At 42.6% G+C, this 16706-nt stretch overlaps 1 protein-coding gene across 1 annotated transcript in view; it reads left to right on the top strand.

Annotated features, from left to right (window-relative positions):
- The window catches only part of LOC308094350 (la-related protein 4B-like), a 49364-nt gene that overhangs the window by 16536 nt on the left and 16122 nt on the right, over positions 1-16706 (top strand). The window contains exons 3-7 of the mRNA XM_080440955.1: positions 7249-7402; positions 9469-9645; positions 10458-10536; positions 13163-13299; positions 15986-16089. Of these exons, the coding sequence (XP_080297081.1) occupies positions 7249-7402; positions 9469-9645; positions 10458-10536; positions 13163-13299; positions 15986-16089 (651 nt within the window). The remainder of the gene's footprint in view (positions 1-7248; positions 7403-9468; positions 9646-10457; positions 10537-13162; positions 13300-15985; positions 16090-16706) is intronic.

Here is a 16706-nt window from a genome sequence, read left to right as displayed (position 1 = left end):
CCTCCTGTCTGCCTCTGCTGCCCCCCCTTCCCGGGGTTGTCTCTCGGACAGGGGTAGGGCTGTCACGGTTACAAATTTAAGTTGACGATTAATTGTCCCTGAAATAATTGCGATTAACGATTTTATTTTTAATTGTGTGTTTGGCCATTAAACATTGGAACATATGAAGCCTTTTAGGCTTCGTAATCAAACATTAATTGCATAGGGCAAATATGACAAATGACTTAAATATACTAAGAAAGTAGAAGAAATGCTCCTCGGAGCACAGGTCTCCGCCAGGTCAGGTACGTTATTGTGGCCTCCTGGTGGCGCTATAATAGGCCAATGTGAAAAGGGTGCCATTTATTCTTAGGTCTTTCACGGCAAGCAGACACTGCATTCATGATTTGAGGCATTTTGTTCCAAAAATGTGTTTTGCTAAATTAGACCTGCTGGTGGCGCTATAACAGGCCAATGTGAAAAGGGTGGCATTTCTTCCTTGGTCTAGTGGGAATGTGCGTGTGAAAATTCACGGAAATCGCAAGCTGCGTGCATAGTTTGAGGCTTTTTGTTCAAAACGGACCAATCCTGCAAACTTTGGAAGCCAACCATAGGCAATGAGGATGGAATATGGGAAATCGGACAGATTTGTGTTGATCACATGACTATAGAGATACTGTGTACCGATGTGCATGACGTTTGGATAAAATCTGTAGGAGTAATGTAAAAAAAAAAAGGGTTTCGCACAAATCGGCCTCCTGGTGGCGCTATAACAGGCCCATGTGAAAAAGGTTCTGAATTGGCATCGAGGGAGTGTGTGTGCACAGTTTCGGAGCGACCGGGCCAACGGTGCCAGAGATTAGCTGGTAACACACAGACAGGACACACGGACGGACGGACAGGGGCGAAAACATACTCTCTCGCCATGCCTTTCGCCCTGGCGGAGACAATTATTGACATATTTGCACATTTTTAGTAAATGTAAAAAAAGCAGAAATAGCTGATCTACAAGCTTACAACGCGTCACAAAGTGACGCGTTGTAAGCTTGGAGATCTGCTATTTCAGCTTTTTTCAATATTTGAAAATGTGTGAAAATCTTTCAACATGGAAACGATTATGACGATTATGCAAAAAGAATTGCCATTATCTCAAATAATTGCGATTAGACGATTATGTAATAATTGTGACAGGCCTAGACAGGGGGCCAATTCTCTGTCTGTCCTTCTTTTGACACGTCTTAACTTTTCTGTGATGATGAATCATATTCTCTTGTCCGCTGCCAAATTACCAATCTCTCTATCACAGACCCAGGGAACGTATGAATGTTGTGCTTCCTTGGTGGATGGGAGGGGGTTCTGAAAGGTCAAGTAAACCTGTGTGTGTGATGCCGTGCAGCCCGTAATGTCAGCTACGGTTTCCATGGCAGCCAGGTCGGACGCAAGCGAATGATTGGGTGTTAGAAGAACACGGCGGACTGTTGGTCCTGTATGTGCGCATACATACGCATACACAAACATCACGTCTGGGTTACTGTGCGTTTATCTGATTTGGCCTTGGTGTATGCAGGCTGTTATGTGTGGTAAGGTTGTGTCTTGGTGAAGCGGCTTGTGTTTGTCGGCTTATTAGCATATTTAGTATGTAGTGTGTCAGTCACTGTGTACCGCTGTTTGTGTCTACTGTAGGTGTGTGTCCTAGTTTGTGTGTGCTGGGCTGATGGTGCAGCGCTGGTGAAATATGAGTCAGGAAACGGGCAGGAGAAGCCTGTCTCCTCTCCTCATCTCCTCCTCATGTATCAGGCATCTTCTGTCGTCCTCTCCTCCACACACTCCCTCTCTTTATATTTCCCCGTTTCGATTTCTCTCTCCTGCTTGCTGCCTCTCTTTCTCTGCCGTTCTTTGTTCCTCTCTCTTTTTGTCTCTCTCACACACACGCGCACACGCACACACGCACGACGGGAGCAGCAAGCCTCTCTTCACATTTACAGCAGAACGCAGGTGTTGTCACTGAAGTGTTGATGGAGCTCTGCGCTTCACCAGAGAATGACTCAGAGGAACTGCGTGTGTGTATGTGCTGAACACAGCAGCTAGAGGTCTGAACTGTATGGATGTCTCGCTCTCTCTGTATGTCTGTTTCTGTCTGTCTAACACTTTGTCATTGTTTCTCTAAATATCCTCCTCTCTTGCCTTCTCTCTCTCTTTGTCTGCATGCCTCTGTCTTTTCTCCCCCTCTCTGCCTGCCTGTCTCTTCCATTTCTCTCACCCCTTTCATCTGTATCTGCCCCTCCCGTCCCTCTCTCCATCGGACCGCTCAAAGCTCCTTGCCTCGCAAATTTAACATGCCGCCTGCCAGTACAACGTTGCCATTGAAATCGATGCTTGAAAAGGAAGGCTGAATTCACCAAACGTGAATGACTCATCAGACGGCCAACGGCGCTAAACAAAGCAGTGAGACTTCCTCCTAGCGTGACAACCAATGGTCTTGTGCCACGTCAGTAGCCCCCCCGCACCCCCCCCTGGAAAAATAAATCATCTCCACTGATTTGTAGACTCGGCTCCACGGTGACCTGTCGCCTACATCTCGCCTGGCGACCAGAGTGAGTTTGACAGGCGAGAGACAGAGTGGAGCGACCGCCTGACTCCACAGTAGCCTGGAGCTACCGGTGACATCCAGGACCTGGAGAAAGTGTTTGGGTGACGGGGGTGGGGGATGTAGAATGAGACGGGGTACGGCTTGAAGCGCACATAATCTACTGGGACTCCGTACATGGGAGAGAGTGGCTTGTTGTTGGCGTGTGGAGCTTGTTTGTGTATGCGTCCGTGTCCATGTACAGCACTGTGTTGTGATGATTGGAGCAGGGTTAGGGCACAGCATGAAAGGCTAGTTGGTTTTCTGCAAGTGTGGCACAGATTGTCGTGTGTGTTTGTGTGTGTCTACAGGTACATGCAAATTATGATTTCATGAAAGGAGATTGTGCAAAATTTGCATGTGTGTGTATACATGTATGAAGCAGAAATGTATCTTATCCCTGTGTGTGGTTAGACTGCATCTGGTGTGTGTGTGTGTGTGTGTGTGTGTGTGTGTGTGTGTGTGTGTGTGTGCGCGTGCACGCACACAGATGTTTTTTTGCCGGTGCGCATCGTGGATTCAAGCGCTGTTACTGGTTGAAGCACATGCAGTCGGCTGTGAACACTCGCAAGAGTAATCCATTTGTGAATGTCTTGACATTACCTTGTGGAACATGGACTGGATACACTGGAGCCTTGTCCCTCCGCCCCCCACTGTGAACGCCGGGCGGGGTTTGCCTCAGGACTTTGAGGAAACCCTGGCTCTAACCACAGCTCTGAGCTACAGTCTGCTGGCCTGTGAGACCTGCCTGAGGGACTGGCACAGCGTTGGCTTTGATCCTGTGAGTATGTCCAGAAACCGAGGTTATTATTATAGACCAGGGCTGCCACTTCTGAGCTGGCTTGTCGTCACGTCATTGTTTGATGCTTGCTGCGTAGTGCTCTGTCCAATTACCATGCCGTAAGAATGATTAGTGACAGAAATGACATCAATGTTTATGACTGATTCTGTGTCATGAAGGTAAGAAGATTGACTTCAAATGTTCTGTTCCGTCTCATGTTGCTGAGAAACCTAAGATGCCACATTGTAAACTTGTGACTACAAGAACTACGTGCCATGTCTCTTGTAGCGTATTCCACGGGTTCTGGATTTGTTTTCATACGCTATGACTTGGTTTTAGATGAGGTTCTCAAGAGGTAGGACTAACCTGAGTTCTGTTAACCTATGGGAGGGGCAAGCAGTGCTGTTACTCTGGATTAGTTAAGCTGAGGTGACGACACTGCAACCAGACGCTCGATTAACACAACACCACCATTAATGGCAGAGGAAAGCCAGGTTGCACTTTTTTTTTAAATTCATACTAAACTTGTTATTTTGTCACATAATTAACTTGCTGAGGATTCCTGTACTGGTATACATAATACAAAAATAAACAGGAAGCACTCAACCAATTCTCCAAATTCCTCATCAGCCACAATCTGTCCCAAAGAATGGGGCAGATAATACTTTTGACACACTAAATCTAGCTTTATTAAATGTCTTTGACAGGGAAATCACTTTTATTCAATGATTTTTATTAAGTACAAGCTTGATTTTATGTTAACAGTGCAACTGTTTTTATTGAAGCAACAACTCCCAACTTCAGTTTTATGAGTGAAGTTGGAGTGCATAAGACCAAATGTGGAGTTTCTGTTTTGTTTAAAGATGACCTCCAATGCAAGTTTCCAACTTATGGAAATTTGACCTCTTTTGAATATGTCTTCAATTGATTGTTCCTCTCGAGCTGTGTTCCTAAATATCTAAAGGCCACCGGAATACTGCATATTTGTTTTTGCTTTGCTGAACTATTGTCTGTAATTTGTATTGACTTTGACTGTGAAGTTATTGTTGGTGATTTTATCATTCATGTTGATAAACCCCAGGACAAAGAACTGTGCTGTGTTCTTGATAAATATGGGCTGATTCAGCATGTGACGGAGCCCACCCACAGCACGGGGCACACTTTTAGACTTAATCATCTCCAATGGTCTCAACATGTCTAAAGTTGTGGTAACTGTTGCGCTCTATGATCATTCCAGAGTTTTCTTTGAGAGTACTATCTCTGTAGCCTGGCATTGGCCAGACTGATGACGTGGATTCACTCTCAAGTTCCTCCCCGGTAGTCTGGACTTCGGCCCATAGGGAGCGAGTATGAGAAATCATAAAATGATCGGGCCAATCAGTGACTGCGTTTCAACTGCTGTCCGTACAACAGTGAAAAGCATCAAAATCATTTAATGATTTCTCATACTCGCTCCCTATGGGCCGAAGTCCAGACTGATACCTGGGAGGAACGTGAGAGTGAATCCACGTTGTCAGTCTGGCCAATGCCAGGCTACTATCTCTGTACACACAAGTGTTCTTCCACACCTGTGATCAGTCAATAAGCTTGTAGATAATTTCATTCTAAAATTGCAAATGTTATTGATGCCATTTCCACCACTAAAACTGGGCATACGCTGCATGATTTTAGAAATGTAATTTTGTACTAGTACTCAAACTGATTGTTTGTGATGTCAAGTCAAAGCTCACGATTTGTTTGTTCACACACGGACACTGTATGGTCTGATCATTAAGCCCGACTTGAGTGCTCACACTATAAGTCGGTCCCTGTCAGCCCTTGCTGTCCATTCTTGGCTGTTGACAATTGTCAATAAATATGTATTTGAAAGCTCTGAGGCAGGAGATTTCAAATGAAATCAACACAAAAATAATTATTCCCTGCCAATGTTTCTCTCTTTCATATTTGTTGGAAAGCCAATCATCTCCATACTACTGGCACAGGTCTATTTGCATAGTGCACAGACACACCGATACCTGACAGACAAATCAAACAAGAAAATATAGAACTAACAAGAATATGATCACAGTCATAACGGCGCCATCGAACAAACTATAAAGTGTCATAGTCAGCAGAATGAGGTCCGGAAAGCCAAATTACTGATGTAGTCCACATTGTTGAGACCATAGTAAATCACTCGGTTCCAGCCATCAACGACACTTAAAGAAATATTGAGTAGCCTAGCCCCCTTGCCAAACTTCAATTAGAAGCGATGAATGAGGTCCAGTCTCCATCCTACAGTCCCCAGTTGGGGCCAGGCATATCCATCGCTCCCTGGCTGCATCGGAACTTCCATTAGCACCTCCATGCATTAATATTAGAACCTCAGGCCATTATAATGTCTGGCACTTAACCTGCCGTGACGTGTTCAGTAAAGTCTCACCTGCCCCCTTAGTTCTGGTTATCATGGAAACCGAGTTATTCATCTAAACCGTCTGATTAGTTATCAGAAAGGTATTACATTTGGATATGTATATCAACTACAAAGATATGAAATTATAAAGGTGGCACGCTCCTGTGTAAACGGATACCTGAAGAATAGGTACCGTCTTGGTTTAACATTTACTGAAATTATTTGATATAATCAATACAGTACTATACATGTCTTCTCAGTTGGCATAGCATTTGTTATTGTCGAGCATTGTTGTTGCAGTGTATTTATGCATATTTTTTATCACTTGGGCGATGCCTGTTGTACGCATGCCCCTCTGCTTATGCAATTCCTACTGTACCCGTTGTCATAGTACATGGAGGTCAGCCTATGATGTCACATTGGTGGCATCAGGGATCTCCATGAAAGCGACTCAGACAGACAGATAGAGATATTTGGATTTTCGGTTCTGGACAAGCGCTGGTCCGGCCAAATTTCCACTGGTCACAAGACACCCGCTGGTCCTTCGGTGATACACATGCCAAGTTTTGAAGTCGATCGGTCAGATGGTGCTCGAGTTATAAAACAGACAGAAAATCCATGGATTTATAGATAGATTTGTATTTTTTTGTGTGAATTTGACCTTTACCGTGTTCATGTCTGAAGTTCTGAACCAAACTAAACATTGTGTTCTTGCCTAAGTAATGAATCAGTGCCTCAATTTGTGTCCCCTGTGACGTCTTTTGTGAAACGAGTGGAACAGTATGCAGATGACGCTTCATGGTTTTTAATGGGAAACATGCTAGAGTGAATTTGTACCTAATCTCTGGTGTTACCCACAGCATGGGCAGCTCGATGGCAAGGGGAAATGTACGTGATGGTTATCTAGTGTTTATATAATGATGTGCCAATGTGACTGGACCACTTAACCCATTTAGACTTGTTGTAACCTATACGTCTTTATAACTTTCAGTTCGGGACAACATCTGTGTCACATTTTAGATTTTGCTATATATAGCAACATTTTTTTATTTTCTTTTGAATAAAATTGTTTTTCAGAAAACTGTTAGGATTTAGAAGGCGTTTTTAGCCTCGGGTCTAAATGGGTTTATGAATCAATTATACAGTCGAAACAGAATCAATGTTGTCAGTCAATTATGAATCCCCAGAAAATCTGAATTGCTTACACCACCACTAAATGTACTTGTGTCTCTCATTTAACATTTTTCAAAGCTCTGGATGAGAGCATTGAAAAAGTGAATTATTTAAACATATTGAGCTTTTGCCTCAGAGCAGGGGCCTAAAATATCAACAATTAAAATGCATTTGAATTTTACCCGTTGACATTGACAGCCATTGTTGGGTACTCTGGATACTGGATATAAAAGAAACACCACACCCAATGTAAAAGTCCTCCTTTATTTACCATCCCCTTTTGTTTTGTCTTCCCAGGAATCCGCCAAGGTTTCGGACCTGAACCCCAATGCGAAAGCATGGGCCAACCACATGTTTAGCCTGGACCGCAGTGGGAACACTGACACCACACCCGCTGCCCTCCACACATGGAAGGAAGGCTCTGAGAGCTCCGCCGACCCTGGCCCTGAAGGTCAGACGGTACCTCCCTCAACCTCCCAATCTCCAGCACAATCTTTTTTTATTTTGTCTTCAACTAGCTATAATTTACCATCTAAATATCCCTTGGTACAAGGATCAGTGTCTAATAGATGACTGTTTACTCGTCAAAAGGCCTAAGAGCAGAGAAATAGACAACATTTACCACTTTACCTGTATTTGACTGGTAGTAATTTCCAATCATTCAGCCTCTGGGACTCAGCAAAAACCATTGGGTGATGGTAGGACTGGGCAATAAAATGGATGGGATGACTTGAATTCTCCCCACCCAGATAGGCTGGAGATTTGAACATGCAACCCTCCTTTGGTCAGCAACCCACTCCACTACTTTCTTGTCTTTTTCCTCGTCACACTTAAAAAATGTCTTAAATCATTCATACTCAATTTAGTGTGAGCCATGAATATTCCTCCCACAGTCCCCACTCCCTTCTACACAAATGAGCATAATCACTCATTTTAATGTGATAAAGAGCCAGCCAAGTATAGCTTTTCTCACAGACAGGCTTAACAAAGATATGGGGGTGAAACAGAAATTATTGATTAGCCTGTTTGACTCAGGCCCTGTGCACACGTACATGGGTATTTTAAAAAACTGATATTTAGCCTTCAACTACTTTATATCCTGTGTATTAGTCAATGTAATTTGGGTGCCGTCTAAGATTGGCTTTTGAAATTCCTACCTCATACTGGATTATGTCTAATCTGTGTCTCATAAACAGGCTTTAGATGTATGGACCCAGTTCAACCAAGGGATAGCTTTAACCATTTAGTCAGCATTTCCTTTGTACTGATTCAGCACTGGGGCCTCCACCACCTATTAATTAAAAAGTTAAATCAACTAGTCAAATTAAGAGTTTTATTATTTTTCCAAATTTACCTTAACTCTTTGACTGCCAGAGTATTTTCATAAAGTACTCCCCCAGTGCCAGCAATTTTCGTGTTTTTTTATTTTTATATTTTGAATTTTTCTCATGAAAATAATTTAAGGACACATAATGTAAAGACCCAGCACAAATCCGCCACTAGAGCGCAGCACATGACAGCTTTGATCATGTCGTTGGGTCTCTCTCACCCTTCTTCATAGATTAGACAAGGAAAAACATGAAAACGGATGTGACGTCCCCCCCATTGTTTTGATCGGCGAAAATTACGTTGTGATATACGACGGCGATGACTGATCGTCACCCAGACCATAGATTATAGAAGAGAAACTGTCCGTTTGTCCGTCATACCGTGTGAAAGACCGTTTATTTACCTATTTTGGACGAAAATGACTGGGGAAAAGAATCAAAAACCGGAAACGGAATCCAGGTCATGAAACCGGATGCAGATGTCCGTGAAGTAAGTGGAACTCGAGAATAACATTGAATATTAAGCAGCATAGCGCAATCAGAGATTAAACAATGAACGCGCGTCCAGCGTGTCGAGCGCGTCGACGGCCAACTGGACAAAGTAGCACTTGACGCGTTATCGCGTCGTCCGCAGTCAAAGAGTTAATAAACAGGTATGTCCTTTTAATATGTGAACCCAAATGGCACTGGGATGCCTTGAAAGAAGCCATGATGAATGTTCTTATTATAATTGCGTAATGATATGTTGTTTTGGGGCCCAGATTCCCAAGTAGCTGCCTTGCCAACTAGTGCTACCTGCACAGTATATAATAACGGTGAACATTCCAACTCATATGAACTTCTGATCTGTTTCCTGGATACACAATTAATAATAAACAAATGGCTAGCTACAATGTAATGCCCAGTGGTTATTATGATGAGAAAAATCAATACTGGGAGAAAGTATCTCACTATCTTGTGGTCTTCTCACTACTACACAACCCTATCCAGTCTATAGCTAACATTATGATAGATAACATAGTTGGCCAACGCTAGCTAACTACAAGACTATATTAACCAACCGATGGCAGACTGGTTGTGTCCAAAAGCGTTTTGGCTCGTCTCCTAGCAACGGGATGAAATTGTCCATAAAACCAGAGATGAAACAGTGATTTGATGCTTTTATTTCCCCATATGATTTTCTGTCCAGGCTATGAAGCTAGTGAAGACAAGGCTTATAAGGAGCCTCTACTAGCCCACCCTGATGAGCCTCCCCCGGTGCCAGTGATGCTGGCGGACACCGCACCCATGGCCTCCGTCACACTGGAGTGCTCTGAACCAGCCTACACAGAGTACCCTGAAACTGGGCACGACCCCCCACACACAGGTGGGTCGGTAGAGTTGCATGTGTAGATCCTTTATAGTCGGGTGTCTTTTAATGATTGTTTGCATTTCTGCAACTAATTTGATCCTTGCCGATGGAGTTTTAAAAAATGATGCCTTCAACTGCATTTTAAAATTGCGATTCTATTGTGGTCAATGCTTCACCACTTGTCTAACACGGAAAGGGTACGCGGTGTCTACAGAACAGCAGCCTATTTCCTGCTGTTAGGGAAAGGGAACTATTTCAGGGTGCATCATTTGATAATTTTCAACCACGTGAGAAATCTTACTAAATAAAAACAGGGTTTTCGTGTGTGCCTGAAGCCGCTGTTGCAGATTGAGTGATGCTGGCAATATGCCTCTTTTATTTGGCTCAGTAAGTCTTTGTCATTGGCAGGTAAATTGCATCATATCTTTTAGAGGCATGAGATTTTATGTTATCGAGAGCTACGTCGTCTTACTGTATTAAAGTGTAAATGTCTTGATCTACACACAGTCAATGAGCAATTGATGTCTGCTCCATACAAAAGGAGCGTTTACATGGGGAAAAGAAAATGCATTGCAGGGTAGAATAGGGTGCTTTCTCAATGGGTGACACTGTTAGACCTGCCCTTCTTTATTTCACAATTGCTTTAATCTCTCACCCCGGGGTTGGACAAGGCATTTTCACACTTTATATTTTCAACCTCGGTTGAACAAACGGTTGCCTTTATCTAAAGCACTTTACACTGTGCTTCACCCATTCACACACACGGGTGGCGGAGGGAAACATTTTATTGTTCTGAATCTGTGGTTGTTTTATGTGTGTGTCAACAGGCGGTGATGCCCAGCCAGAGAACGGCCAGGAGGGACTGAGGGACCACCTGAAGAAAACCCTGGAGTTCTGTCTGTCACGGTGAGTTGAACTGATCTGAGATCCAACATGAACACATAAACTCATAAACACTGCATGCATGAAAAGGCTCCACTGCTCAGACGCTGTACTCTGGCTCTTAACGGAGAGATGCACTTTATAACGGAGCCCTGACAAGAAAAATTGTGTCTCTTAACAACTCATTAACAAAAGAATAAAACGCCATAGTCCCCCTCCCCCTTGGCTCCGTTGATCCAAGCAATAGTGTTTATGTTAAGAGCGATCAAGATTCACCCATGGAGAACTCTGAAATATGCCGTGATTTAGCAACAGCAGCCTGCGTACTCGTTTGTCTCTCTGTCTCGCTCTCTGTCTCTCTGTCTGTTGGTCCCCTGCTGTGGGCGTGAGGCGTGCCCTGAATGAAAGCCCTATTTCATACTGTCAGAGAAGACCGCTGGCGTGGGGGTGGACCAATGGGCCTCATGGATTGGTCTGCTCTCCTGATCTTTATTGACGCACACAAAGCCACATAGGGTTGACTTGTACATTGTAAAATCCTGAGTGTTAAAGGGACACTGATTTTGAACCAACCCCATTGTTCTGGTATGGGAAGGTCTGATATACTGTATATAGTGTGGCAAAAATGATCTTATGTATTCTCTGATTTTCAAAATTGGCAAAATGTCCACGATGACACTGAGGCAAGCTCTAAATTCACAGAATACACAAGGTACGTTTTTACCACACTAATCAGAACAGGGATTTGCGTTGAAAATCGGCAAAGATTACCTTTAATTTAACTCTTGAGACTGTACAAAGGAACACAATGGACCTGTAAATGTCCATTTTGTTAATTTGTGCACTTTAAGAGTTAAATTAAAAATCAGGATTTTACCATGGTTCTATGACAGCAAAGAGTCATGGACGATAAGAGTATTAACCCATTAACTGCCAGAGGTATTTTCATATTTTTTTTAGCCAGTGCCAGAGATTTTTCATTGAAAAAAAAAGTACTCAGGAGCCGAGATACAGAATTTTTAAGTTTTAAGGTAACAAGGAAGTGGATAGGAGTCTAGATCTTCGAAAAATCATCTCCTTGGTCTTTGGGTCAAATTGAAAAAAAAAAAATATGAAAAAAAAAAAAGAACGTAGATCTACGCTACTGGCACGTGGTGGCTTTAAATAGGTTCGCGTAGATCTACGTGATTGGCAGTGAATCAGTTAATCTCCATACAATTTGATGACCTTTTTAATCATTACCTTACCGGCTCTGCCAGGCTTTGTCCGCATGCGTCATAGACGCATTGACTGGTCCCAGATGAGATTTCACTGCATTGTCTGTCGTACATGGAGGTTTGCTGTTTGGAAACGGTGGTTAAAAGGACAGTTAAAAATAGACAAGACATGAAGGCAGAGTCCTAGTTGAGTGAACTAACTGAATGTGTCATTTCTCTGCTCCTCTTTCTTTGTCTCTCATACTCTGACTTTCATCCTCCTCGTTCCTCTCCCTCACTCTTCCTCATTCTCTTAACTTTCAGCAACTATCAGCCCTAAAGCCCAATTCACACCAACAGCGATAGTTGTTTTCCTCTAAGCGTTTTTCTGCTAAATTTGTGTGTACAAAACATGGGACACATCTACATCTCCTTTGTGTGTTTGCCTAGTTCAGACCACAGTGTTCTTCTGGTTGATTGCTGCTTTGTCTCACCTCAAAGCGGCAGCGATTGTTGACCTGTCCTCAACTTTTTGCACTACTTTTTGCTGTCTCCTTCTCCTGCCTTGAAGTCGCCCTTACCATACGCCACTTTCTCAGGACGTGGAAACGGAATACTGCTGTTGCTGTGAATTCGTAAAACCGCATTCAGGCTGTGTGCCCACCAAAGCATGTTCTTTTTCTCCCAGCTGGAAACGCGAGGTGCTCTTCTATAGCACCCACCTGGGAGCGCTTGAGGGCGCTTGGAAGGCAAAGTAATTTTTCAGCTGAGATACTCAGACGAATATTGATAACGAAGCTTTACAATAACAGGTGTAGATGTTAAATTAATCACGATTGATCAACTGAAAGGCCCATTTCTTGCCTTAAATGTATAGATTGTTTACAGACAAGCTGACAGAAACTGTCACGGCTGCTGGCTTGAGCCACTAGGAGCTCACACTGGACCACAACTTGCTCCATTAATAGCGTTATATTAATGCCATTCTGCCATTAAGAAAATACAATTCCACAATGAATATAACAAATTCAATGTAATTATATAAGGTAATAATAGGTTTAATATATTGTTTTTGTTGAGCTGAAAATTGTGAAATGGTAAGCATTTCCAGCAACATTTCTATGCACATTTGTACATCTAGGAATTGACAAATGTTCTTTTGTGTTCTTTTTACCTTTCCTCCTCCACCGTGATTAGGCGGCTGGGTAAAAGGTGACGGTGACCAGATAAAAATTCCATATTGCTCGGAATACACACTCAGCGCCTCATCATGCTGCTGGCATTTGTAGCGTAGTGTAAATATGGGCCGCTCCCATTGAAAACAATTCAAAGCATACTCTGGGCTCAGGAAAAATCGTCTTGGTGGTTACAGTAACTCGGCAGCGGTTCCGAAACATGACGTTCAGAAGACATTTTGTCAGCTGACCTCCTTTCTCCCGTGTGTTTGTTTCCAGGGAGAACCTGGCCAGCGACATGTACCTCATCTCTCAGATGGACAGTGACCAGTATGTGCCAATAGTGACGGTGGCCAACCTGGACCATGTAAAGAAGCTCAGCACGGACGTTGAGCTCATTGTGGACATCCTGCGATGTGAGTGGTCATTAAAAAGACATTTTGCTAAAACACAGATTATGTGTTTACCCTGCCCGCTGAGATGCATGGCAGGATTGTATCTCGCTCCTGTCAGTATCTGTGTGTCTGTTGTGGGGGAAAATACACCAAATGCATGGCCAGATTTTAATGAAACTTGGTTGGATAAGGAGGCTACCGCTACACGGAAGAGATGACTTTTGAGATCATGACGTTTTGGATTAAAAATGTCAAACATCAAAATTACATAATATGCCAATCAACCAAGATGTCGGTGCTGGCAGGTTTTAAATCTGCATGTAATTCCATGCTTTATACCCCCAAAACTTGACTGTTCATTGCCTCACCAGATAATCTTGCACATTCTGAAAGGTGTTAAATGTCTATTGCTTACTGGTTCTGAAATCTTCTGTCGTTGCACCTGCCTGTTGCAAAGTAAATGTTTGTATTACAGCAGGACCTTGCTTTGTCATTTAATTTCCCATGAGAAACTGTTAAAGCAGAGTCTGGCGAGAGAGTCCTGACAGATCGTTTTGTTTTATTCAAGAGCTGAGTGTTAAAAAAATACATTTAAAAAATCAATTTGTACTATATCAGCTCTGTTAGACTCTGTTAAAGCTGCAGTCTGCAACTTATTTTAATGAATACATACATAACTTGTGGTTGGAGGTGGTCTCTCTACTCTTCCATTGAGAAATTTAGACCCCTGGTGTCTGGTAGGATATTATTGGTTTACAAGTAGCCCTGCCTGAAGCTCATAAGTCCAATATCTCCCCTGCCAACAGGGGAGTCTCCCCATGTGGGAGACCCGGCTTCAAATCCCAGGTGTTACAGTTACAACTGCCTCTCTCTCCATCGGTAGAAGTCCTAAAACTTAACTAAACTTTAAGTCTTGTTTGGTCCAGTGATGTTTGCAGCAACAGGGGATTCAATTAGAATCATGCTGAGTGTCCTTAGGCAGTTCTTAATGTTGTTTGTGTATATTGTAGTGTAAAAAAGCTGCATCTCTCATTGTTATGGCATTTTATATTTACATTTACATTTTAGGCATTTAGCTGATGGCTTCATTCTGAGAGATAATGAATTTCAAATCAGTGCTGATGAAGATTAGGCTTCTCTTCCTAGATCCACAAGATTACAAACAAACAATAGTTGCTAGGGTCAAGAATAACAGTCTTCCTGTGTCCCTTGAATGATCCTGTAAGAAAGGAGTGTTAATTGAAGGTAATGAGCGCCAATTGCTGTTGCTTGGTTATTCTGATACCCAAGGATGTGAAACGGCCCTTATGTGATTACTGCTTTTAGGCTGCGTGAATCCTTTAACATTTAGTTATCCTTTAACACATTTACCGCCGGGCCCGTAGTTCTACGGGCCGTTAAATCCAACGGTTAAGCGGCAATCCCGTAGCCTACGGGCTGTGGTGCTTTTTCCTTTTTTTCGAATTTTTTTTTTTTTTTAATTTTCTAGGGGGACCATTTTCAGTGTAACACCACCCGATCTCGACCGGAAGTGCGATCACGTTTTTTGTTTCCCGTCTGCCTCCATTCTAAGTCGTACACAATAACCCCTGTAAAAGCCCCTGTAAACATGTAGTTTTTCATCCTCGCATTTCCCATGTTAACTTAAACGGTCAGAACTCAAACATGGCGGCTCCGTTTGACACGTGGTCTTCACTGGTAGAAGCAGTGAGATCTCCGCGATGTTTACAAACAGTGCACAGCTCAATCTTAAGGATTTTAACAAGATCTGTGGCGACGTGAAAAAAACAAAAAACAACAATAAAACGTTGGCACTGGTGAGTACATTATGAGATTAACCTCTGGCGGTCAATGTGTTAAAATGTCATGCTTAAATATGGCATTTAGCGGATGTTCTTATATAGAACAGATTTTAATGAGTTCAATAACAGAAGCTTAAAGGGTAAGACCACTTTGGTAGAGGTTTGGGTTGTGTAGTTACCTTGCCATGATGTAACCCCAAAGGCGGGCAAGAAATCAAAAATAATTTCTCCATTGATTAGAAATTGATCATTCAAAAATATGCTCCACATTGACTTACATTGTATGGTAAAACAGCTCTCAAAGTCACTCTTTTAGCACATAAATGAACCCAAACATAGCTGATTCAGGCAATATAGAGCATCACCAAACCCAGTACTGTTTTTTTTTTTTATAAAAATGTCAACTTCCTGTTGATTTTACTATTTGAAGATCTGGATCCGGATCCGCGGATCCAGTCCAGGTTTTCTACTTATTAAAAATGGCAAAATCAACAGGAAGTTGACATTTCTATTTAAAAAAAAAAACAGTACTGGGTTTGGTGATGTTCTATATTGTCTGAATCAACTTTGTTTGCGTTTGTTTATGTGCGAAAAGATTGACTTTGAGAGCTGTTTTACCGTACAATGTAAGTCAATGAGGAGCATATTTTGAATTATCCATTTCTAATTAATGGAGCAATTATTTTTTATTTCTTGCCCACCTTTGGAGTTACATCATGGCAAGGTAAGCTACACAACCCTACCAAAAGTGGTCTTGCCCTTTAAGTAAATGGAGCAAGTAGCATAGCCTTAAAATAGCCAGGTAATAAAGCTCAACATTTATTTTATTTCTTAATGTGTCCCGTTTAATTCTAATGTTCAATTTGCTGGTGAACTGAATGCTGTTTCTCTGCATCTGCCTCCAGCTCTACCATTGGTCCAGGTGGATGAGAAGGGGGAGAAGGTTCGGCCCAATCAGAACCGCTGCATCGTTATCCTCAGAGAAGTCCCTGAGAGTACCCCCATAGAGGTCAGTATGTCCCTGAAAAAGTACCTCATAGAAGTGAATATCACCCTGACAGTTCCTCAGAGGTCAGTTTGTATCCCTGACGGTACCTCAAAGAGGTCAGTATATCACTGCCATCTCTTGACAGCCTTTGAGTTTACTCTGCCCACTGTTGGATTGCTAATCCTGTGCCAGTCCCCCACCGTGCCATGGCAGGCGTGTTGGATTTATGCCTTGGGGTTTGACAGACTCAAGGCAACCTGTGTTTTCCAACCAAATTGAAATCTCAAGTTTCACAACCACAGCATTTGGCTGGTCATCAGAATGAATGTGTTTGCAGTTCTATTCTAAGAGTTGGAGCGCTCATTTTAAAAGGGCTGAAATTGAGTCTTATTTATGTTCAATGTTCCTGTGTCTAGTCATGTTTATTGGTTGTAGCAAACCAATTTATAGGTAGAAAAATAATGAGACTGCAGTTTGGCAGTGGTACCATTTTCAAGGAACATGAATCTAAACGAACTGTCTTGGAATTTAGAGTCTCACTGATAGCATTGTGACTCGAGCTATCACTTTAAAATAAGATACAATGTTATCGGCTCCACCATCTGTTTAAAATGGGGCATCTCTATCATATTCTCTGT

Source organism: Gymnoscopelus braueri, assembly GCF_963280865.1.
Source record: "Gymnoscopelus braueri genome assembly, chromosome: 10".
Taxonomy (NCBI): Eukaryota; Metazoa; Chordata; class Actinopteri; order Myctophiformes; family Myctophidae; genus Gymnoscopelus; species Gymnoscopelus braueri.
Note: the sequence above shows the minus strand (reverse complement) of the source record. Positions and strands in the feature narration are given on the sequence as shown.